General features: G+C 42.5%; 1 protein-coding gene across 1 annotated transcript in view; it reads right to left on the bottom strand.

Moving 5' to 3' along the window:
* Window positions 1–275: 275 nt before the first annotated feature.
* Window positions 276–26,041, bottom strand: part of RTN4IP1 (reticulon 4 interacting protein 1) — a 56,331-nt gene continuing 30,565 nt past the window's right edge. Inside the window, exons 6-9 of the mRNA XM_055260361.2 lie at window positions 20,387–20,523; window positions 15,941–16,124; window positions 11,595–11,687; window positions 276–403 (exon numbers count right to left, since the gene is read on the bottom strand). Coding sequence (XP_055116336.2) covers window positions 296–403; window positions 11,595–11,687; window positions 15,941–16,124; window positions 20,387–20,523 — 522 coding nt within the window. The 3' untranslated portion in view covers window positions 276–295. The remainder of the gene's footprint in view (window positions 404–11,594; window positions 11,688–15,940; window positions 16,125–20,386; window positions 20,524–26,041) is intronic.

Genomic DNA, 26,041 nt, shown 5'->3' on the forward strand with positions numbered 1-26,041 from the left:
AGACAATAAAGTAGTTTAAGCTAGTAAAATAGAAGGTGCCACAGCAACCTGCAAAGCCGGTGTGAAGGAACAGCTTGAAAAAACCTGGAATTTCTACTGACTACAGACAAATCCAAGTGCTGATATTTTTATATCAATTACTGGCCAAAATGGTGTGTTTATTTTTTAAAGCTTGTACCATGGAATTTATAATCTAATCTGGAAAAATGTTTGAAAGGGATGGCTAGAAAAAAAATTTGGGTTCACAGGCACTCACCAAATAAGAACGCCAACAATCACTAAACTGCATTTTTATTTAAACAACATTAATTACAGTCTTTCCTCGTGCATGTCCTCTTTCCACCTTCAGGAAGGCTTCTGGAACTTCAGAAAAAGGAAAGGTTTGTTCAATAACTGGCCGGATCTGTAAAACATAAGAGGTTGACCGGTGGATAAAAAAGCCTACATCTTTCAAAGCAGATGGCATTGCTAATTAGTTTCTTCACAGTGTCCCTTAAGCCACAGTCTCTCTCGAGTGTCTCTCCAGTGGACCCAGGTCAGGCTCTCACACGGGCCATGATGCTGCCTCCACTCCTGCCTCACTGCCGCTTCTCTCTTTACGGCCCCTCCCACCCCACTGCCCGGTCTTACTTCTCCTCTATGCTGGTCTGTCACTCTCCTACTCAGATCCCTTCAACAGCTCCCACTCTGGCATTCGAAGACCAATAGCATCCTGAGCTCAGCCCTCATCCAGATTCCATGCTTTGCCAAAATGCTCTACCTGTCATTTTCTCCACATGGTATGTTTATGCCTCTGCTGGTACGAGTCAGTAAGCCCAGAAATCCTTCTCTGAAAATTCCACTGCCCTTCCCGCCCAGGTCTCACACTGTGTTTCCTCATGCCCCAGTTTGCAACATGTTGTCCCTTTCAACTACCACAGGAACCAAGTGGCCTTCCTCACAGACTGTAATTGTTACAGCTGAGTACACATCTCAGCCACTCTGTGCTGTATGGTAAATACCAAAGAGAACATCCCAAGGTCCTTGCTGTATGTATCCATCTGGCTCCTTACAGAGAGTGCATGGAAATAGTTTTGTTTTGTTTTGTTTTTTAATTTGTTAAGTGTTTGGCATATCTACCCAACCAGAGCATAAAGTACCTGTGGGATAGGGGACTAAGCCACTTTGCTTGCATCCCCCACAACACCCAGCATAATGCTAGACATACAGTAGGAGCTTCATCAATGTCACTTAGATGAAAGCTAATAAGGTAAGTGGAAAAAAAGCACCTCATGTGAGCTTTCTGGGCTTCGAGAATACTTGGCCCAGGCTGGAGCTGCCCTGGCAGGCTTTGCTAAACAACGGTGCAGCTGGTTACAATTTACAAGAAAGCCAGCTCATAAATGTTTCAATGCTGCTGGGTCTTTTCACTGTACTATCAGTAATGCCAGCAACCTCCTTCTGAAACTAGGTCCCAGGTAACATCCTCTCTCTTCATGCAAAAATCCAACTGAATTCTTCCTTTTCAAAACTTTAAGCAAAAATCAATAGTTATCTACCGGGTATCTCAGTGGCCTGCCTCCCATAGCTCCACTAGCAGGGATAAGTTATCAGAAGGCATAAGCCAACTCATACATTTTATGCTTTCCTTTTACAAGATGAAGAAGTGTTTTTGTGACATTCAGATGCATCTGATGAACCTTCCTCTTGGATGAATTTCACAGCCCAGCCACCAGAAGAGCATCTTAGACTCCAAAAGTTCCCTTCTCCAAAGAGCTGAAAATACTTTTGTACCCACAAATCACAATAAGCTGATAATAAAAGCAACAGCTGGCACATACTGGCCTCACTATGCGCCAGGCACTGTTTCAGGGGCTCTATAGATTTCATCTCATTTAATCCCCATAACGATTTTCTGGGGTAAATACTGTTATTCTCATTTTACAGATAAATAAATCAAGGAACAGAGTTAAATAAGTTGCCCAATGTCACATTTCTGATAAATAGCAAGTCAGGATTCAATCTGGTGCCATAATCTGCTGTTACCACTATGCACTGAGCCTTTCCTATAGCATCTGCTGCCTACGCCTACCCCTAAAACCTTAAAGGAAGAGAAAGGGAGCCAAGGACCATAAGGATTTATCACAGCCTGCATGTTGGCCTGCCTTCCTTGTGCCAGCTGAGGACCTGGTCTCTCGACCCTGTGTCCAGGCCACCAAGATGACAGATGTGTGGTATACGGGTGCCATCCATGCCTATGGAGGACATCATTATTGCTGATCCCCCGCAAGCTGAGCATGACCTCAGAATCTTCACCACTGCAACCACTATTAACTGCTCTGAGCTGGCTTGTGAGACGAAGCCTATTTGTCTTCTATTCTCTCCAAGAATAAGGCAGAGGGCTGTGGTGAGTTCCACTTTAGGGTGGACTGCATTAATGTTGCAGAATGGAATGCATTAACGTTTCTTGGCCCAGCGCAGTGGCTCACATCTGTAATCCCAGCACTTTGGGAGGCCAAGGCGGGTGGATCACCTGAGGTCAGGAGTTTGAGACCAGCCTGGCCAACATGGTGAAAGCCATCTCCACTAACAATACAAAAATTAGCTGGGTGTGGTGGTGTGTGCCTGTAATCCCAGCTACTCAGGAGGCTGAGGCATGAGAAGCATTTGAACCCGGGAGGTGGAGGTTGCAGTGAACTGAGATCACGCCACTGCACTCCAGCCTGGGCAACAGAGCGAGACTGTCTTCAAAAAAAAAAAAAAAACAAACAGTTGTTTCCTGTATGTCCCACATGAAACCTGAACCTATCACTCCTCCAAAGCCCCTGGGACGCTGTTTTCAGGATGCTGTTTACCTGGAAAAGGAATCACCGGAATGCATGCCTAAAATGCACAGTCCAAGGCCTCCTGTTAGAACAACTACATCAGAACCTGTAGGGGTGGGGCAGAAACAATGCTTCCCCGGTGATCTGCATGCACCCTAAAGTGGGACTCACCCAGCCCTTTGCCTTATTCTTGGAATCCCTAACTTGTACCGTGCACATACCCATCCATTCCACAGACTGACAAAGTGTCTGCCTCCTAAGGCACTAAACCAAAACAGGCTGAACTCAATGTTCAATTTAGAACTCTGACCGGGGACACAGATCCTGAACTGATGACACAGGCAGCTTACAGTTACTGCCCACTTTAATCTGGCTGGTCAGGCCTATTGTGGCAAATAACCCGAGAGGGCTGACCACGGCATAATGAGTCATTCAGCAATTCCCGTAAGTGACAATGGAAAAAAAGGTTTCAAATTGAAGGCAGGCAAATGCCACTGCTGGCTGAATCTGTGATAGCAAACAGAGATTAACTGGATAATGAGACAGTGTCTATGTACAGCCTCACATCAGACCTAGAATACTTGTTTGTTAAGGACAAAGGGATCAGAGTTAAAATCCAGAGCGGGGAAAGAAAGGTTACTCACAGTGAAGTAGGGATGTTTATGTGATGACGCTGCTATAGTCCACCTGGCACAGGGAGCCCCGTTATAAAGCAGGCAGGCTCAACACCATGCTTCCCACTGCGCAGACACACAAGGCTCATGGCCGGCCAGGGACGCTCACAGCAGCAGCCCTCATTCAGTCTTGGATTCATGTGTGGGGTGCTGATTGTGTCTCACATCCCTGCTACAAAGGCTGAACCAAGCCAAGCCCCAAGATTTGGCACCTGCTGCCTGACATCACTTCTGTGAGAATGTAGGGACGACGGGAACCTTAACCTCTCTGGATGTGGCCTTGGAATATTGCTGCTTACAAGCCGCTAGGCAAGTCCTCCCTCCTGCTGAGGCAAAAACCCTCTCTAACGCTTGAGGGGAAGACAGTACAGAAAACCTCTCGCTACTGCAAGAGCATGAGGCTGCTGGTGGAGAAGGACACTGTCTAGGCAGCCATGGCAGCAGGCAGAGGTTTTCCTTCAATTCCCGTTTTCCCAGTGACAATCACAAAACAGTAGAGTTAACATATCCGAGTGGGTCTCTTTTGATAGATTAGGAAACTGAAGTGCAAATGATTGAGTGGTAAGTGCAAGGTCAGAGCTGTCAATAGCAGAGCCAAAACAAGGACCCAGGACTCCTAATGTCATTACTGCATGGGATGGATGTAATCTGGGAAGTCACAGTCTATTCTACTTCTTTTCCTAGACCGTTGGCCTCTTCTTCCACCAGGCACAGACGCTGCAGATCTCAGAGGGTGAGGTGTGTGAGGGGACACTGACAGGTGACAAACACCAAGGAAGACCTAAGGGCTCCTGGTCTGAGTCCAAATCCACACATCTGTGGACAGGTACCAGGACCGCAGTTCCAGCACTACCTCCTGGACAGGTATGCCCCTGACCTCTGTGAAAGGTTCAGTATTTCCCAGGTTGGGGTAAAGGCGAAGAAGGGGACTTAAACTCAGTCTACCTTTAGATAAAAAGAAGACAAAAGGAATAGGTGAATTTTGCTCTCAGTTGCTATTTCTTGGAAACTTCCTGCCCCAGATGGCAAACTCAAAACTGGAAGATAGGGTGAGACAGGAGGGGGATGGCAGATGGGGGAACTCTCCAAGAGAGTAAATGTGCCATTTGGGAAAGCATCAAGGACTTGTCCCTAGCTATGCCTGAGAAATGCACTTCCAACAGCCAGAAGGTGAGAGGAGAAACCCCATATAAATTTCCTCATAGAAACAATTTCAGTAGCATCAGAAGAACCTCAGAAGCACTGAGGCCATGGGATCCATGAGATACTTGCCACATCAGGCAAGGCAGCCCTCTTCCAGTGGTCCTAGGGATTCTGTCCCTAATCATTACATTCTTTCTATGGAGCAAAATCCAGTGGCAATAAGGAACTTAAGGTTTAGAATGTACTTCGTTGCTAAACGAGGGCCCAGCTATTCAAGATGGACCTGGGAAATCACCTACCTCAGAACTCATTACATTTTTCTCGAAAGCTGCAGTATCCAATATAGTAGCCTCTAGACACGTGACTATTTACGTTAATCAAAAGTAAGTAAATAAAATGAAAAAGTCAGTCTCTCAAGTTGCATTTGCTACATTTCAAGTGCTCAGTGGCTTAGTGGCCACCAAGTGAATACTGCAGACAGAGAACATTTCTACCACTGCACAAAGTTCTATAGGACAGGCTGCTTGAAAGGTAACTGAGTGTGACCAACACATTTCTCCACCATCTACTGGGTCAAGTAAGTGCTAGTGGGCCTTCAGTAAGTGTTCTGAATTGAACTCAAATATGGTGCATAGGAACTATTCTGATGCTGGCTAAAATAAATCAACTGAGAAATCTATATCACTGCTCAACCAAGATGCTTGGCTGGCATCTAAGATTTTGAATATACCTGTGAACATTAAGCTCCTAACATCAGAAGGCTTACTAATTATATGAAGAATAAACATGTGTAAATAAACATTCAAAAATATCTTCCTGGCTGTGTGCAGTGGCTCACACCTATAATCTTGGCACTTTGGGAGGCCCAGGCAGGCAGATTGCTTGAGCTCAGGAGGTCGAGACCAGCCTGGGCAACATGGCAAAACCTTGTCTCTACAAAAAATACAAAAAATTTAGCTGGTCAGGGGCATACCTGTCCAAGAGGTAGTGCTGGATAGTGCTACATGGGGGGCTGAGGTGGGAGGATCACTTGAGCCCAGGAGGTCAAGGCTGCAGTGAGGTGAGATCACACCACTATACTCCAGCCTGGGTGACAAAGTGAGACCCTGTCTCAAAAAAAAAAAAAAAAATCTTCCTCCCATACTTCATTTTTAGCCATCTAGTTTCCCACCTCAGGAGCAACCAAGATTTCTAGTTGCTCTCATATCCTTTTGAGGTATTTTATGCATTGTGGTAGGCAGAATAATGGCCCCCAAAGATGTTCACATCCTAATTCCCAAAATGTGTGAATATGGCACCTTACATGGCAAAAGGACTTTGCTGGTGTGATTAAGTTAAGGATCTTGAGATGCAGAGATTATCCTGGATTATCCAAGTGGGCCCAGTGTAATCTCAGGGTCCTTATAAGAGAAAGGCAGGAGGGTTAGAGGTCAAAGATTAACAGAAGCAGAGGTTGGAGTGATGTAGCCACGAGTCAAGGGAGGTACAGCCTCTAGAAGCTGGAGAAGGCAAGGAAACAGATCCTCCCCTATAGCCTGCTTCCAGGAGGAATGCAGCCCTGCCCACATATTTGGACTTCTGACCAAAATCTTATTATTATAAGATAATAAATTTGTGTTGTCTTAAGCCACCACATTCATAGTAATTTGTTACTGCAATAGGAAACTAATACATGCATATATAAGAAAATATGTATAAATATTTTCCTTCAAAACACAGTTACACAGTCCTTCTTAGCAGCAGGTATCATCTGAAGACTGCCTCACCACCACCTCCTCTCAGTCCTGCAAGATACTGAGAAATACAAGATGACAGAGTAAAATACCAAGAATTCAAACTCTAGGTAACAATGTCGGGGTGATTATTTAAGCAGAAAACTATGAAGACTGTAGAAGGAACTGTCCGAAGGGTCAAGAGACCTGGGCCCTGCCTATGTGACCTTGAGCACATCATTTAATTTCTTAGGGCCTCTGTCCCTTCAAATGTGACATCACAGCAGGATGAGGGATAAAGGGATGAAGACAGTAAACTAGACAAGTGCAAGGCTTTCCTCTTTCCAGTCTGTGAGTATGCTATTCAATGGCATATGCGTGACCTGAATATAATTTTTGCTATATCTCCCCCCACCAAAAAGTAAGTGTGTTAAATAGTATGAAAACGGGAACTTTTCTGTGCTTAGGAGAAAATGCCAATAAACTGTAGGCACGAGGCATGTCAGTACCAACCCATTACGCTTAAGGGGATATTTATAAATCATTCTTTTTGAGAATGCCCAGAACAGCAGTTTGCAAACTAGTGTCCAAGAGCCCAGGGCTCCTTGGCTGTGTGGAGCAGCTGCGGGGAAAGAACATTTGCAGGCGAGGTCACTCCCTGCCACCACTTCACCAGCAGAGCAGCTCCTCCTCTGCCCATTCTGTAAACTGGAGCTTGGCCTGACTGGGTTTCAGTTAAAAAACATTTAACTACTAGTTTAAGATAAGGATCGGCAAACGTTTTCTGTAAAGGCCTAAATAGTGAATGTCTTAGGCTTTGCAGGCTTCACATGGTCTAAGTTCTTCTTCTTCTTCTTTTTTTTTTTTTTAACAAATCTTTAAAAATATAAAAACCGGCTGGGCGTGGTGGCTCATGCCCGTAATCCCTGCACTTTGGGAGGCCAAGGTGGGTGGATCATGAGGTCAAGAGATTGAGACCAGCCTGGCCAACATGGTGAAACACTGTCTCTACTAAAAATGCAAAAAATTAGCCGGGCGTGGTGGCGGGCACCTGTATTCCCAGCTACTCAGGAGGCTGAGGCAGGAGAATCGCTTGAACCCAGGAGGCGGAGGTTGCAGTGAGCCGAGATCATGCCAATGCACTCCAGCCTGGTGACAGAGCAAGATTCCAACTCAAAAAAAAAAGGTAAAAACCATTCTTGGCTCAGAGGATGTGCAAAAACAGGCCTCAGATTGAATGTGGCCCACAGGCTGTAGTTTGCCAAACACTTTATCTAAGATATAATGAAAATACTAGGTAACTTAAAATTCAAACTGAAATTGTGCCCAGATAGGATGAATATGGAGTCCTACGACATGCAATAAGGCTTTGTGATGACAGTCATGTGAAAACAATGCCTAAGACTGGATCTCCAGGAAAAACAGACTGTGAGGTCCCCACATATTTAGGAAATTTCATCTCCTCTTCACTTTTGAGCCTGACAATAGTGAGCACATTAAAGGCAGGAAACCAAAACATTTACTGAGTGCTGCACTGGGAGACAGCAAAGGTAGGGTTGGTGTTCATAAAGAAGGCAGAAGGACGATGCTATTAACAGACTGACAGAGAGTGCTCATTATTGTGGATATTAATATCGGTGGCTTCTCCATTTGTACTGGGGCATGCAGGGCTAACAAGCAGAATTTAGACTCTATCAGTAATACTCATTAATCCAGATTCTTTTTTTTTTCCCTTGAGATGGGATTGCCCTATGTTGCCCAGGCTGGTCTTGAACTCCTGGGCCCAAGCGATCCTCTCACCTCAAACTTTTAAGTAGCTGGGATCACAGGCATGAGCCACCACACCCAGCTCAGATATTAAGATAGTTTAGGCCAGGCACGGTGGCTCACGCCTGTAATCCCAACCTTTGGGAGGCTGAAGTGGGCGGATCATGAGGTCATGAGATCGAGACCATCTTGGCTAACACGGTGAAACCCCATTTCTACTAAAAATACAAAAAATTAGCCAGGCGTGGTGGCAGGCGCCAATAGTCCCAGCTACTTGGGACGCTGAGGCAGGAGAATGGTGTGAACCCAGGAGGCGGAGCATGCAGTGAGCTGAGATCGCGCCATTACACTCCAGCCTAGGCAACAGAGCAAGACTCCATCTCAAAAAAAAAAAAAAAAAAAAGATAGTTTAAATCACAAGTGACCAGTAACCAGATCTTCTTCACATTCTTAAAAACAAGTCTCTAATGAAGTAAAATGGTTCAGAGGGTAAGATAATGGGTAAGTAAAAAGATAAGGGGCTTAGAAGATAGGCCACAAGATAAATTCCAGACACTAAATATATATACTAGTTTTCAAAAGCTGTCTATTTTAATATCTGTCAAAGGCTGAGTGTGGTGGCTCATGCCTGTAATCCCAGCACTTTGGGAGGCCAAGGCAGGTGAATCATTTGAGGTCAGGAGTTCAAGACCAGTCCAGCCAACATGGCAAAACCCCATCTCTACTAAAAATACAAAAATTAGCCAGGTGTGATGGTGGGCACCTGTAATCCCAGCTACTCAGGAGGCTGAGGCAGGAGAATCTGCTTGTACCCAGGAGGTGGAGGTTGCAGTGAGCTGAGATCACACCACTGCACTCCAGCCTCGGCGACAGAGCAAGACTCTGTCTCAAAAAAAAAAAAAAAAAAATCTATCAAAATTATAAATGCATGTATCTTGACTCAGCAATTGCATTTCCATGAACAGAAATGGTTATATATACAATTAGGTACTAAACATAAATATTGGGTTATCCACTGAAGCATTATTTGCAAAAGACTGAAATTAAACAAATTATGGTACACCTATACAAATACTACGTAGCTGTTAAAAAAGGAATGAGAAAGCTTTTATATCCTGACATAAAACAAAGTTGAACATATGCTGTTAAAAAAAAAAAAAAAAAAGCAGGTTGCAGCACAGTATGTTATCCATTTTGTTAGGAGAGAAAGAAGAGAGAGAGAGGAAAAAAATTATTTTTCCTGTTTTGATAGAGTATCTTTGGAATACCCAAGAAACTAGTAATATTGGTTGCATCTGACAAGCAGAATCTCAGTGACTGAGATATAGCAGTCAAAAGAAGATCTCTTGAAATAACTTTTTCCATTTTTAGGGTTTTTGAACCTTATGAATGTATTTTTTCAAAGTTCAAGTATTTTAAAAGAGTTGGCTCTGTTGTTTCATAGCTTTTCACCATCAAAAAACAACTGTAGCTTTTCTGACAGTTACCTGCTAATGAGAATCATGAAGCTCTCAGCCAAAGCTTGGAAGAATTTAAATGTCCTCCTCCAATTTAACAAATCTCTACCAACCACACAACATGTAAGTAAGATCTGCTGTGTCATTCTTTCCAATTTCCCAAGATAAAAAGGCAATGACCTCTCACATCCACATAGAAGCAAGGACACAAGACAGCTGGCCTCATCAAGGCATCCAGTGCCACATACCAACTTCACAGTCCCAGAACCCCTCATTGCCAGAAATGACTCCCAAGCCCAAACAGCCTGTGCAGGAGAGGAGAATCAAAGCACAAGGCACATTTGCTCACTCAACCTCCTTGGAGAATACTTCAAGGACATCTTTTTTTGTTGTTGTTTATCATGTCCTATTTTAGCCATTACCAGTTATCTGCCAAATGTAATAGGTAGATATATACAAGTCACCTCTCATCTCTGTTGGGTAAACAGTAATTTCCAGGCAGAGAGAGAGTCACAATATTTTGAATACAAAGGAGCAGTGGTAAGCATGTGGACAGCCTGGAGCAGATACCAGGACAAGCACAATCGTAGACTTCTAGAGGACAAAGACCTCTCTAATAATGGGGTTCCAACCACATGAAGCACTTACTTGATGATAATTCATTCTCTTCTTCCTAGAAATAAAATAAGCATTCCTGTGGGATGTGGGAGAACCCCACAAAGAAGGAGTTACACAGTCACAATAACACTGAGCCCCTGTCCCTATCAGAACACACCAAAACTTAGAAGTCCACGAAAAGACACATAAGCCTGGAACCCAAATATTTGGGAAATAATAACAGGCCATCCTCTTTCTTATATAGTTCCTTGGCTGTGAGAGAAGAAAAACCTTAAATACATAAAAAGCAGCCATTAGTTCCCAAAAACATTCCTTTCCAAAATGGAAATGGAAAGATGAAATATGCCAGCAAGGAGCAGGGGCCAGAAGAAGAAAGCCCACCTCCAGGGGCTCTGTCCAAGTGTCTCAGAGTGGTTCACGCAATGCTAATGCTAGCCTGCTCTAACTCCAGTCCCTGCCCACTGCAAAGTGACAAAGATAAGACAATGTATGCTGAAGTCCCAAATCAGCTTCAAGCACTAAGAATACAGCTGAAAGGTGGAGAGGGAAAAGCACAAGAGTTTTGGTTCCATTTCTGCAAGTTTGAGCACATCCCGTTTTCTTGGTGAGTCGGCTTTTTCATCTGTAAAATGAGAATCACCCTATCCATGATCTCACACAACCCTCTAAAAGTTCTCCATCCTATAAGTCCATATAATCTCTCAATAACATAAAAAATATCAGCATCAGAATACCACCTTCTGGGTTACTCCTCTAGAGATGGGATGTCAGGGTGGTTTAGACCATGTAAAAACCCAAATAAGCAGGTGGCAGCTGAGGAAGCTTTCAATCCCCAGAATCCCTGAAAGACCCTTTGACATCCAAAACAGGATGACCAGATGGTAAGCAACAGTCCCTTTCCCACAGAGTCCACAGCAGGACAGACACTAGTAGGCAGAGTACACCAGCCAGTTGTCTTCACCCAAATCCCCATCAATCCTCACCCACCCTAGCCCTGGCCACTGACTGTCTCAGATGGACTATTTATTTGCCCTTGATTTTATTATACCCACCTAGAAATCAGGAGACCTGGGGATCTGACAAAATATTAGCAGCCCAATGTAGACCACAGCTGTGCTATGATCTAACCAAGTGTCTTGGAATCCTATAACCTCCCTGGGCCCGCCTCTTCATCTACTAAACCAAGGCAGTTTGACTAGATGAGAGAAGCTCTTGTGCAGATGGAGCAGTCTGTGTCTATGCCTCCCATGGAGGCAGAACCAAAGACACAGCATGTAAACTTGGCCATGTAAGGCAGCACAAGGTCAGGTGAGCAGGCTACCTCTGTAGAGTCCCCACTGACGAGGCTCAGTGGGTAGGTCTACAGGAGGTGCTCTAGAAATACAAAGGCTTCCAATCCAGGTTTCCAGGTGCACGTACCTTTCCCGCATCCACCAGTTCTGCAATGTCATCTAAACATGGACCACTGGCCATGAAAAATGCCCAGCGATAATGGACTCCTTTCCAGAAATGCTAAAAAAAAGAAAACAAACATGTGAAATACCGAAAAACATAAAATCTGACTAAATGCAGATTTAGGGAAAAGCATTTTCTGGATGACTATGACAAACTGATTTCTCATTTCATGCTGACAAAATGTGTGCACAGCACCTTGGCACAATGACTGACAGAGAATGGATGCTCCATAAATGTTTAAGAAATAAATAACTCAACAAAGACATATCCATGTCACTCAGGCTCTTTCTCTAAACTGTGACTGAAGAACAAGTAAGCACAGGAAAGCTTTCCTTAAAATGATCGTCTAAATGGTTTTCCACAGTGGGTTTCCTCCCCACAAGGAATCAGGGGCTGAGAACTCTAGGCTTTCCCTACTAAGGTTTGAATAAAGCCCAGAAGCACCAGAAAAGAGGTTTTCACCAAATTCAAAAATGTTTGGGGGACAATAAGTCACCAAAATATGATCTTAGACAAAAAGCCCAATCACAATTTTTTTTTTCTGACTCTGACAGGAATAAAGTGGCTTTAAAGGCAAAACAAAGTGCAAAGTTCCTTATACATCATGGCTGAATCTTTCCCTACGGTTATGGCAAATACAAAGCCATCTAATCTATTATGGGGCAATACCTCTCCAAATGAAGATGAGTAAAAATCTTACACCAAGAGGGTTCATGACCACTCTACTGCCACTTATAAATGTTATTCTTTGTTTATTTGAGAAAGGGTCTTGCTATGTTGCCCAGGTTGGTTTTGAACTCCTGGTCTCAAGCAATCCTCTCACCTCAGCCTCCCAAAGTGCTAGGATTACAGGCGTGAGCCACTGTGCCTGGCTGTAATTGTTATTCTTTATGTCAAAGGTAGGGTAGGCCATTATGGAAACAGCAAATGAGCTGAGGTTCTCCATGATACCTCAATGACCTGCCCAACCAAACCTTCATCAGATGGGAGCAATGTGAGGTAGCAGAGGGTCAGCCAGTACCACAGTGCTGCCCTCTCTACAACAACCCACAACTGCGAGGTGAGCTCAGACTTCTTTGCCACTGAGCTTACACTCAGTATGATATAAGCTACTACCATGGCGTGAGGCTGAAAAATGCAAAGGAAACCCCCTACAACAGCACTTACTAGTTGCATTATTTTTGTTTTGTTGTTTTTTTTAGTTATGTTATTTTTGTCAGGCTACCTCTTTCAGCCCATTTCCTGTAGAATGGTGGTACCACCACCTAGCTTGCAGGATTGTTGGAAGGATTAAATGAGAATGTATACAAAATGCCTCACACATAGGAAGTATTCGATCAGTACTTGTCCAGTGCTGAAAGTGAAGCTTATTGAGGAAAGACTGAGACAATACCAATTCAGTTTAAGAATGTGGAAAGAAAGAAAAAACTAAGCAGTTGCCTAGGCAAAGCTTCCCACTGGGTGTGCCAGAATGGCTTACTGGGTGAGTGACCCTATAGATTATTGTCTAACCCAGAAAACCGGTGAGAGTTAAAGGATTCATCATTAATAATTACCCCAGGACTACAGATGTAAAGAGAGTCAAGCTTACTCTAGAATTGGTGTGATGAGATATTGACTCCCTTTAGCCCTCAGGATAGCCAGGCAAAGCCAGGGCTGGTAGAAGTCTCCAGATTGGCTGGTCTTGGAGGAGCAGGGCTTGGTTTGTTCATCCCTATTACCCAAGGCAGCCTCAACGTGCTGTTCAAATACTATCATTTTCTATGTCTGTCATTCCATGAAAGATGTTGAGATGCACTGGTTTATGCAACTAACTTAAAAAGAAGAGACCAGGCACACTGGCTCACACCTATAATCCCAACACTTTGGGAGACTGAGGTGAGACGTTGCTTGAGGCCAGGAGTTCAAGAGTAGCCTAGGCAACATAGCAAGACTCTGTCTCTACAAAACAAGAAAAAGAAAAAAGCTGTTTGAAGGATTATGTGGCTAAATGCCAGAAGCACTGAGAATGTCCCAAGCTTACTGTGGATCCAGTTAATGACAATCACAGAAGATCTGTTCAGATACTTTTCCCTAAGGTCTGGCTTCATAGACTACAATTAAAACATTCTGGTAATTGTTTAGGGTATTAAAGAAGGAACAGAAATGGTCACAACTGCCACATCTATAACTCTTCACAGCATGTGGCTCTGTAAAGTGAAACTTTTGGTCTGTAATAGCAGAATTTTTATATTCTGCTACAAGAGGTCTGTGTTTTTCCCCCCAGGCCACTATAGGAGAGAAAGTAAACCAAAGCAAGCAGGAGAGTCAGACGCATGAGGCTTTAACTACGTGCACAATCAGAAAGACATTGAAAACTACTTAAAAGGTTTTCACTTGAGATTACCACTATCATCTTTCAAGTAGGAGGAAAAGAGAATGAAGAGAGCTGTGCCTGTTTTACTCTCCAAGGACAACTCTGAAGGTTAACTAGTAAGAGGTCTCACTGGAGTACAAACTGAAATCTTACAGAATACTTAAACTTACATTTTAAAGCACTGGAAAATCTGGGTTTTGTGAAAGAGAAAGAAGAGACAAAGGACAGCTAAGTGCCCTTTCTTCACCACAAAGTACCCTGTGGACACCGTTTCTGGCTACTGTCTGAATCAAATGAAAATAAAGAACACTACAGTGCAGGGCTTGGTTTGTTCATTTCTATTACCCATAATATTTCGTAAGAATTGAGTCATGGTCTCCTCCATCATGGCTCTTTGTTACGACCTCTAAGTATTTAGTTAGTACACAGAATTCAAGAGACCAAAGTCCTAAGTTTCATCCCCATAAAAGGTCCCAAGTTAATATCTGGAATAAATAAAATGCTAAAGATAATTATCAAGCCAGTCATCTCACAAACGTGAGTCAGTGTTGGTCGGACTGACACAGCGACTCACAGCCTTTTTACCACTGAGGAACTTTCTACTGCCTTGTTCCAGAGTCTCAAGTATTTTGCTTAATTTTAAAAAATAGAATTTTTTTTTTTTTGAGACAAGGTCTTCCTCTGTTGCCCAGGCTGGAGTACAGTGGCACGATCACAGCTCACATCCTCTGTCTCCCAGACTCAAATCCTCTGGCCTCAGCCTCCTGAGCAGCTGAACTACAGGTATACACCAACATACCTGGCTAATTTTTTTATTGTTTTGTAGAGATAAGCTCTCACTATGTTGCCCAGGCTGGTTTCAAACTTCTCAGACTTAAGCAATCCTCCCATCTCTACCTCCCAAAATGATGGGATTATAGGCATAAGACACCGTGCCCAGCCTATCTTTATTTTTTCTATCATGTATTCCATTTCAACATCAATTCATATTTTAAACCAATGATTTATAATCACCACCAGTTTATCCCATGAAATTATAAAAGCCTCTGTCCCCACTGTGATGACAACAGGCTATGAGGTAAAGTAGAGAGCACACACTCAAGCTCTGCTATTAGTATTGTAACTGAGGCTCATCTGCCCTAGTCTCCAAGGCCCACCACTCACTGATGTGTGCAATTTGGGTGAGATGTATTCAGTTTTGAGCTTCACACAGCCCTGGTAAAAGTGGCCCTGTTTCAGAGTCAGGCTGACTAACCAAGTCCCAGAAACTCCCATCATGCCATTAATAGCTGGAGTTTCAAATTTACACGGAATATGCAGTGTTAGAACAAGTTGATACAATCCCAGCAAAGGCATGAGTGGAGGCTTACTCAAGTAAAAGTACAACTTGTTTTACTCATAGACCTCTAAATGTCTGAAAGCCCAGTCTGGGAATCACTGGTCTATCCCAATACAATGAAAACAGCAGCTGTAAGTTTTCATCTTTATATACAAGAGACTTAACATCTTTATATATAAGACATGAAACAGAGAGAGGGTCATCAGGTAGAGACAAGAAGGAAGCACGGACAGTACATCAGATGTAATCAAGAGAGGCAATAAGTAATAATAAAGGCAACATTTAATAAGGGCTTTTTATGTACTAGGCATTGTGCCATGTCTCCATATGGACTACTTCATTTGATCCTTACAACAATGCGGTAAGGTAGATCTATTAACAGCCTCATTTTACAGGGGAAGACATTGGGGCTTAGAGACATTCAGTAACTTGCACAGGGTTACACAGCTACTAAGTAGAGGTCAGATTTTGAAGCCAGTCACTGTGACTGCAGAGTCCATGCTTGCAGCCACTGTGCTATGCGGCCTCCAAGAGAAGAGAAACTGGCTAGGTGGCAAACCAATTTCTAGCAGCAGAAGGCTGCTTGCAGTCACCAACCAAGACCCTTCTTCCTACCTTTAATGTCTTCGAACCTACAGTGACTCCTGTCTGCAACATGCCATCTGCTATGCCCAATCGGTCCATGTTCAGGAGGAAAGGAGTCACCAAAGTCACATAGGTGGCTCCTGACCATTTCTTGAGAAAATCTGGAGCCCATGTTTCAGTGGATCCGCCAACATTGTCAAGGATAAAATCAAACCTGGAGAGGAAGAACCAAATCAAAACATGGTTGTCAGGCTTTACACTGGACTCTGATCCTCATTCCCTTCCAGTACCAGTTGGCTTAGGGTTTATTTCAGTGACAAATCTTAAACTGTGCTGCACCTCGCCATCCTACAGAGGGGTGGCTGCTTTGATGGAGACGGAAGGACATACCCACTCGCTGGATCTATGACTTTTCTCCAAGGTAAGTTGAATGTGACTAATTTTTGTCATAAAATCATTTCATTTTCTAGTACTTTAGAATGGCTTCAGCAAGTAGTTCTGAACAGCGAGTGGTTTTGGCTCACTACAATGCACAGAATAGCCCCTCACAGCTAAAAAAATTTTCCAGCCCAAAATGTCAATAGTTGAGAAACTAAGGTTGCCAAGGTTGAGAAAGTCTGACTTAATTAAGCTTTGTAAAAAACTGCAAAGCCTTCTGTTCACTATAAAGTATTCTTTAGTGCACATGGATACTTGAAAGTAAAGTATGAGATTTTCACCTACAAGAATGATTTGCTTTTATTCTCTCTACAGTCAGAAATGCTCATGGAAGCATCCTCTTCACCTTCTGGAATTTTCTATCATTTGGCTTCAGGTACAGCATCAAGACAATGCAAAAGGAGAAATGAACAGCCTGTTCTAACACGCCAAAAAAATTCAGCCATAATGGAATCCACAGAAGCTGACAGATATTCAACTTCTTACATCTAACCTAAAACTTCTGTAATCACTATATTCTATTGAAAGGGGATAAAAATAAGCTTTGAAATAATTTTGAAAACAAAGATCTATATAGAGAATACATGCATATAAATTAGCAAATCAGTTGATGAATTCCTCTTTGGTAAATCTTTTCTCCCAAATTCATCTGGATGTCAAACATTAAAGTTCCTAAATCCGCTTTGGCCAACTTTGTGGATCTTGAGTCTTTTATAGAACTAAACTAAAGAAGGGCAAGGCCGGGTGCAGTGGCTCATGCCTGTAATCCCAGGACTATGGGAGGCCAAGGCGGGTGGATCACCTGAGGTCAGGAGTTCGAGACCAGCCTGAACAACATGGAGAAACCCTGTCTCTACTAAAACTACAAAATAAGCCAGACGTGGTGGCACATGCCTGTAATCCCAACTACTCAAGAGGCTAAGGCAGGAGAATTGCTTGAACCCGGGAGGCGGAGGTTGTGGTGAGCCGAGGTCATGCCATTGCACTCCAGCCTGGGCAACAAGAGCGAAACTCTTGTCGAAGAAGAAGAAGAAGACGAAGAAGACGAAGACGAAGAAGACGACGACGACGACGACGAAGAAGAAGAAGAAGATGAAGAAGAAGAAGAAGATGAAGAAGATGAAGAAGACGAAGACGAAGAAGAAAAAGAAGAAGAGAAGAAGACGACGAAGAAGACGAAGAAGACGAAGACGAAGAAGAAGACGAAGACGAAGACGAAGAAGAAGAAGAAGGGCAAATAAAATCTAAGGATATGAAATGCAGGAGCATGATGATCTTAATAGATGACCATTCTTTTCACTAAAAAAGTGTCTACTTCATTTCCAAGTTCTGAATGAACAAATCTGAGAATACTTAACTTAAAGAAAACTTAAGGGCAGCCTGGCATTATAGAACAGGCATTGTCTGAGAAAGAAATCTGGAGACCAGGTTGTGGATCCAGCTCTCCCAGCAAATGACTGGTGGCATGACCTCGAGTATGCAAAAACTCATAACTCCTCTGCCCTTCACTTTCTCAACTACAGCATCATAGGGTTGGACTGAAGGATTTCAAAGCCGGTTCTTGCTATAAAAGTCTAAGATTCAAATACCTAAAAAGCTGCTATTTGGAAGGAGGAACATATTTATCCTAGGTAGACTGAGAGGTCAAACTCCAGGCAGAAATTACAAAGATAAATTTTAACTAAAGCTATCAAAGAAAAGAAGTAGTAACGGCTTGCATTTATAAGCCACGAAGGTCCCCCTACTAGAAAAGTACAAGCAAAAGGAGCAAGACCATTTGCCAGGGAGAGATGCCAAGGAGGGAAGCATAGCACCAGTTTGGGAGCCTAGACTGAGTGTCCTCTAGCCTTCCATCTGTCAAGTTCTCCTATTCTCTGGTGACAAATTCCAGACATGTATAAAACTTAAGGTAGGCCAGGTGCGATGGCTCATGCCTGTAATCCCAGCACTTTGGGAGACCAAGGCAGGCAGATCACTTGAGGCCAGGAGTTCAAGACCAGCCTGGCCAACATGGTGAAACTATCTCCACAAAAAAAAAAAATAGAAAAATTAGCTGGGTGTGGTGGTGGGTGACTGTAATCCCAGCTACTCAGGAGGCTGAGGCACAAGAATCACTTGAATCTAGGAGGCAGAGGTTGCGCCAAGATCATGCCATTGCACTCCAGCCTGGGCAAGAGAGTGAGACTTCATCTCAAACAAAAACAAATACAAAAAAAAACAAAACAAAACCCCTTAAGGTAGATAGAGGGGAATGGGTAGAACTTGGCCCCAGTATCATGTTGCTATTCCTAGAAGCATCAGAAGATACAAGATCGGGCCGGGTGCAGTGGCTCACGACTGTAACCCCAGCACTTTGCAAGGCCAAGACGGGTGGATCACAGGGTCAGGAGTTCGAGACCAGCCTGGCCAACATGGTGAAACCCCATCTCTACTAAAAATACAAAAATTAGCCAGGCATGGTGGCGCACACCTGTAATCCCAGCTACTTGGGAAGCTGAGGCAGGAGAATCGCTTGAAACCAGAAGGCAGAGGTTGCAGTGAGCCAAGATCGCGCCACTACACTCCAGCCTGGGTGACAGAGTGAGACTCCATCTCAAAAAAAAAAAAAAAAAGATACAAGATCAACCTAAACTACTGCTTTCTAGAAGCCAGATCTCAGAGACCTGTCATGTCCTCACTCTCAAGGCGCTCAAAGAGGCTTAGGCCGTGACACACAGACAAGAGGGTAGCTGACAAAATCTCTGAAAGGGACAATGTTAGTCCTTAAACATGCCAGGCATGTTCCGGACATGGGAGCTTTAGGTTTGCTGTTCTTTCCAGCTGGAACAATTGTTCTCCTAGATTCCCTCAATAATTAAATAAATATTATTGAGCACCTACTACATGCTACTACACTCTTCCAGCTGGAAGGATACAGCAGGGAGCAACACACACACACACAAATCCCATTCATTTGGCTTGCTCACTAAAGCCTCCACTCAAATGTTGCTTCCTCAATGAGGCATTCTTTAACCTTGCTATTTATAACAGCCTCCTCCCTAGTCTATTCCCTTTCATTTTTTTTTCAGAGCACCTACCACTAAAACCGCCCAAACAAGAATGTAAGCTCCATGAAAGTGGGCATTTGTCTGGTTCACCACTGTAGCTGGTGTTTGGAACCCTGCCTGGCAAGAGTAGAAGCTCTCTGAACAGTTGAAGGAATGATGAGTTGCCTGGCTGCTGCTGGGTGCACCACCAAACGACTGCTAGAGGTTGGTGGCACTGGCTGAGAAAGGCTGGGCGGCACCAGATAAGCACTCCCTTTTTTCCTTTTTTCTTTCTATTTAAAAATATACTTCTACTCAATGTGGGCAAGAGTAGTTGACTTCTGAAAACTAATCAAAAGAGGGAAAACCTTTTAAACAGAAGCAGTAAAATAGCTTTCCAAATACTCCTCATTTCTGCTCTCAGCTTCAGCTTGGTCTTGGCTGGATAAAGGTCAGAGCTGGAGTCACAGTCAGAATCAACATGACCCAAGAGAATTCCTGAATGCATTCCTGCTTGGTACCTCAGGCCAAACCACAGCCTGGCATTCAGACACACTGGGAACATCCACAGTGCTCCCATTATCAAGATTTAGACTTATACCATTTCTCTTAAGCCTTTTTTAAGCCAAAACATGGAAAGTATGTTTTGGGCTAATCATGTATTTCATGAACTACTCTATATTCTTCCTGTGGTGACAGATGCCACAGAAGGGAACACATTTCCAATTTTGTCTTCAGGCCTCTTACAAACCAGCATGTTAACTTAAAAATTAGCAAAGACCATGTAAGCAAAATACCTTCCTCAGTACTTATCCACATGCTATTACGGTGTTGTATTAACATCTGGAATTAAAATAGAAGCCAACCTAAGTAACTTCTAGTGACATGGAATGTTTTCATAGATCCTTCTCTAAGATTCCAACATGACTGTAAAGCCACCAAGCCATCTCAGACCTGCATAATCAACTGTCCTTGTTCCCACTCCCAGTGTGAACATTGTTCTAATACATACGGTTTTAAGGATTTCAACTGCTCTTCCACACTTCCAGATTTGTAATCAATTACATCATCTGCACCAAGCTTCCTTACAAGTTCACTGGCATCTTGGGAGCAAACTGCTGTCACATGAGCATCCCATGCTTTCATTACCTGCCCCCCACAAAAAGAAAAAAAGAATAAAAAAGGGAGAGATTAGAAAAACTGACTGCATTGAAAAAAAAATCACTGACACCATGTATACATATATCAGACTAATCTCTAGAGAACTTTAAGTACATCATCTTAACCAGAACTATAGGAAGCCATCTGTCAGAGACTAGTAAAAATGATTAAATTTTTGTTCAGTAAGAAAATCCCAAGAAAGAGATCTCGTTTTCCCTATATGAGACAGCCAGCCACCATATTCTCATGAAGTTATAACTAATCCACTTAGAGAGGGACTCAGTGCCTCAACAGTAACAGAAAAGACAGGAGTTGAAAGCCTCAAATTTGCCAGGTGTGGTGGCTTACGCCTGTAATCCCAGCACTTTGGGAGGCCGAGGAGGGTGGATCACCTGAGGTCAGGAGTTCGAGACCAGCCTGGCCAACACGGTGAAACCCCGTCTCTACTAAAAATATAAAAAATTAGCTGGACGTGGTAGCGGGCGGGCACCTGTAATCCCAGCTACTTGGGTGGCCAAGGCAGGAGAATCACTTGAACCCCAGAGGCAGAGGCTGCAGTGAGCCGAGATTGCGCCATCACACTCCAGCCTGGGGTACAAGAATGAGACTTCATCTCAAAAAAAAAAAAAAAAAAAAGCTTCAAATTTAGCACTTTCAAGGATAGCAAAGTTAAATGGCCCAAAAATAGCATGTCTTCAGAAAAATGACTATTTAAAATGTATATAGAACATTAAAATGCCACATATCTTCATTTGCATCTCTAATAAGTGTTAACACAATATTGAATCAGAAAGTGTGTCAAAGTAACGAGCTATTAAGTAATAGGTAATATACGAAAAGGTTCTCTTAAAAAGAAGGGTAAGAAACTATAATCATTTTTTCTTAAAAACTTGGATCAGGTCCTCTCCCTTGTAGTAAGAAAACCTAAATAAATGTTACCCAGGTTTTAAAATGCAGATGCCTTATATTTTAAAATAATAAAGAATAACTAGATTTAAATTAAAAGGAGAGCTGAATTCTAATGTTATTCAGAATTAAGTATCCAGAAAGCATCCTGCTCCAAAATTGCTAAAATTTTTTTCTATAATGTTAATTTCATAGACTTAAAAGGGGGCTATTTTCAGCTAATTTGAGAATAGCCACTTGAAGTTTACTAAGAAATTTTTGTGCAATTTTGTGAAATTATAGATCATAAGAGATCATTTGTTTTCTCAATCTTGTCCTAAGTATCAATTTCCTGAGCTTCCTTAATATAAGATGCAAAGGCTCACTAGAATACAAGGGATCTGTGTTTGTCTGGTTCACTACTGAATCCCCACTCCATGGCACACAAAGGTGCTACGTAAATTTCTGTTAAATACAAAATGTAAATAAAGGGTTTTTAACTTATTCATAATCTTACCCAATTTCTCACTTTTAAAAAGCAACATTGACCAAAGACTTATATATCCTGAAAAACTGTGGGGAACTGAAACATTTAGGAGTGATATGATATACAATTTATTGTTTATGGGCTGCAAACAGAGACACTTGAGTGTAATGATACGTTGCTTTTCACAGCAACTCCTGAATCAAATTCAAATATGTGAAGAATAAAATACAAGATGAATAGTTCATTGTGACCATCCTTTCTCTAATACCTATATTAAAAAAGAAACTATTAAGGAAAAAGAAAAGTATGTTCTAAGCACCTACATTTAATATATGTTTTTCTTTAAACAGTATTAAATCCTCAGGAAGAATCTGTCACATGTCGAAACAGGTTTTATCCCTCAAATTTCTAGTTTTTCCTTTCCCATTTAGAGCTATTTATTATCTTTGAACATTATGAAAATGTTTTAAAAACAGTTTTACTTAATAAAAATTTTTCATGTAATATAAAACACAACTATAGAAAACACCTATAGGCTGGGTGTGGTGGCTCATACCTGTAATCGCAGCACTTTGGGAGGCTGAGATGGATGGATCACTTGAGCTCAGGAGTCTGAGACCTGTCTAGGCAACATAGTGAGACCCCGTCTCTACTAAAAATACAAAAAAGTAGCTGGGGCTGGTGACGCATACCTGTGGTCCCAGCTACTCAGGAGGCTGAAGTGGGAGGATTGCTTGAGCCAGCGGGGGTGGAGGTTGCAGTAAGTCAAGGTCGTACCACTGCACTCCAGCCTGGGTGACAGAGTGAGATTCTGTCCCCAAAAAAAAAAAAAAAGAGAGAAAGAAAGAAAACAGCTATAGGGTGAACACCACCCAGATAAAGAAGCAGCATGCTGGAAGCCATTCCAAAAATTCTCCTGTGTGCCCCAAACCACAGAAGCCCCTCCTACCCTTTCCCAAAATAATTATCCTGATTTTTATGGTAATCACCTCCTTGCATTTCAAAAAGTTTATCACCCAACAATGCATTCTCTAGACACTAGACACTACAGTCTTGTGCATTCTTAAAATGTGGTATCTTTTAAATCTTTATTATTTATTTTTGGGTTTCTTTGGTTTTTTATTTGAGACAGAGTCTCACTCTGTTGCCCAGGCTAGAGTGCCGTGGCATGATCTTGGCTTACTGCAACCTCCACCTCCAAGGTTCAAGTGATTCTCTTGCCCTCAGCCTTCCGAGTAGCTGGCACTGCAGGCACGTCACATCACGCCTGGCTAATTTTTGTATTTTTAGTAGAGATGGGATTTCACCAGGTTGGCCAGGCTGGTCTTGAACTCCTGACCTCATGTGATCCACCTACCCTGGCCTCCCAAAGTGCTGGGATTACAGGTGTGAGCCACTGTGCCCAGCCTTAAGTCTCTTTTAAATCACAGGCTCCTGTTCTATCCCTTTGCTTTCCTATAATTTATCTGTGGAAGAATCTAGGCCATTTGATCTGTGGAGTTTCCCACAGTCTGGAATTTCTAACTGCACACCCACGGGACAGTTCCACACGTTGCTCTGTCCTCTGTATTTTCTGCAACTTGGCAGATGGATCTGGAAACTAGATCTGATTCCATTTCAATCCCTTTAGCAAAATTATGGACAGTGTCTGGCAAAGCTAGAGGAGGCACATCATGTCTGCTTGAGGCTCTATTATCTTAGCAACTGTCAGTGCTTAATACCTGTATCTGCTTATTGTGGTTGTGAAATAGTGATCTTCTAATTCTACTTCTTTTTATTTAAGTAGTTGGAATACTTTCTTTTTTTTTTTTTTTTTTTTTTTTTTTTTGCAGGGGATGGAGTCTCACTCTGTCCCAGGCTAGAGTGCAGTGGCGTGATCTCTGCCCACTGCAACCTCTGCCTCCTAGGTTCAAGCAATTCTCCTGCCTCAGCCTCCCAAGTAGCTGGGATTACAGGAGCCCACCACCACGCACGGCTAATTCTTGTATTTTTAGTAGAGACAGGGTTTCACCACGTTGGCCAAGCTGGTCTAGAACCCTTGACCTGAGGTGATGTGCCCGCCTTGGCATCCCAAAGTGCTGAGATTACAGGCATGAGCCACCGCGTCCAGCCTGAATACTTTCACAAAATAACACTGCCCCTCATATCACTGCCCCTCACATATTATTTTGTCTGCTCAATTATACAGTTCATGTAGGAAAGGCAAGACAAATGCTTAACTGTTTTTCTTGATCAGTTTATAAGATAATAAATTGGTTCCCTATCAAATTCCAAAAGTGACCTCTTTTGAAAAAAGCACCATGAACTCATGGATTTAAATATATTTAAAAGGTTTCAACCCATTGTAATGGTCATTATTATTACTGAAGCTCAAATTGTTACATCTTTGGGCATTTCTTCAAGTTAGCTCTTGAGTCTTTTGACATGACCTGACTAGTCTTTGATAGCTTCCTTGTTATTTAATGTATTCCAGGTTAATTCTTGTATATTTGTGACCTAGATCTGAAATCACCTACTTCTCTAAGAAGCCCTGCCTTGTTTTAGTGAGAAATGATATTTCAAGTGATGGTTTTACATACACACATACATAAAATATCTCTTGAGTTCATATTGATACTTCCAATTCTAATTTGAGACTATAAAATCCAGCACTTTGGGAGGCTGAGGCAGGAAGGTTGCTTGAGGCCAGGAATTCGAGACCAGCCCAGGCAACACAGCAAGATCCCATCGCTACAAAAACGTGAAAAAATTAGCTGGGCATGGTGGCATGTGCCCGTAGTTCTACCTGCTCAGGAGTTTGGGGTGAGAGGATCATTGAGCCCAGGAGGTTGAGGTTGCAGTGAGCTGTGATCATGTCACTGCATCCCAGCCTAGATGACAGAGCAAGACACTGTCTCAAAAATAATGACAACTGTTGCACTGTATTTACCTTGTCAGAGCATATGGCTGTTCCTATACTCTCTCCTTCTAAGCCCTCATTTAGTTTTGTTCTACAGGTAACTGCGTTGAACATTTACCACTAGTCCTTAAAATGTCTTCATAGTCATTCCTAGTCAGAAGCTCATTATCTAGTAGCTTCCTCAGAAAAGGATCAGAAGAACAATATTCCCTACGTTCTTGATGTTGATAACAGTCTGTATGTGTCCATGATACCTGAAGGCCTGTTTTGTTGTATAAAAGATTCTTGGCGCACTCTTCCTTGAGTATCTTAAATATGTTACTCCATTTTTTCCTGCCAAAAGTGTTACTGACAAAAAGTCTCATGATAGTCTAATTTTATTTCTCTTATAAGTCACGTCATCTTTTTTCTTATATGGACACATAAGTAGCACATGTGCTATTTTGTCTAGATTTCCAAAGGATCTATTTCTTTTTTCTTTAAAGGCCAGTAATTTCACTATCATTTTTCTCCATATTTTTATTAGTAATTTTCCTTGGTGTTGCTCAGTCTGGGTCCATGTCCTTAGAAAAGTGATGTGGCTATTCAATATGTAATTTCAAATCATTTAATTTCAGGACAGTAGGAAAGTTTAATTATTGTTTTAATATGAGTTCAATTCCCTTGCTTTGGTTTTCCCCTTCAAGGACTCCTAGTATCCATATATCAATTTTCCTTGCCTGTCATCAATATTTGATACTTTCTCTTGAATCTGTTTTTATCTTTTTCTGTTTTTTTGAGATAGGTCTCACTCTGTCCAGGCTGAAGTGCAGTGGTGTGATCACAGCTCACTGCAGCCTCAACCTCCTGGGCTCAAGTGATCCTCACACCTCAGCCTCTCCATAGCTGGGATTACAGGTATAAGCCACCATGCCCAGATAATTTTTGTATTTTTTGTAGAGACGAGGTTTTGCCATGTTGCCCAGGCTGGTCCTGAATCGCTGAGCTCAAGCCATCTGCCCTCCTCGGCCTAGCAAAGTGCCAGGATTACAGGGTGAGCCACTGTGCCCGGCCTATCTTTTTGTTTCTTTTCTAATTTGAATTTTTTTCTGCATTTTGTTTCTATTAAGGAGCATTATGTGTTGTGTTTACTTGCTATTGAGTTCCTCTTAGTTTAGTCTTCTATTACTAAATGATTTTTTCATTTAGTTTTACTTTTTTCCTGAGTTTTTCCAATTCTGATTTATTTTGTTTTT

Source organism: Symphalangus syndactylus, chromosome 2 (assembly GCF_028878055.3).
Source record: "Symphalangus syndactylus isolate Jambi chromosome 2, NHGRI_mSymSyn1-v2.1_pri, whole genome shotgun sequence".
Taxonomy (NCBI): Eukaryota; Metazoa; Chordata; class Mammalia; order Primates; family Hylobatidae; genus Symphalangus; species Symphalangus syndactylus.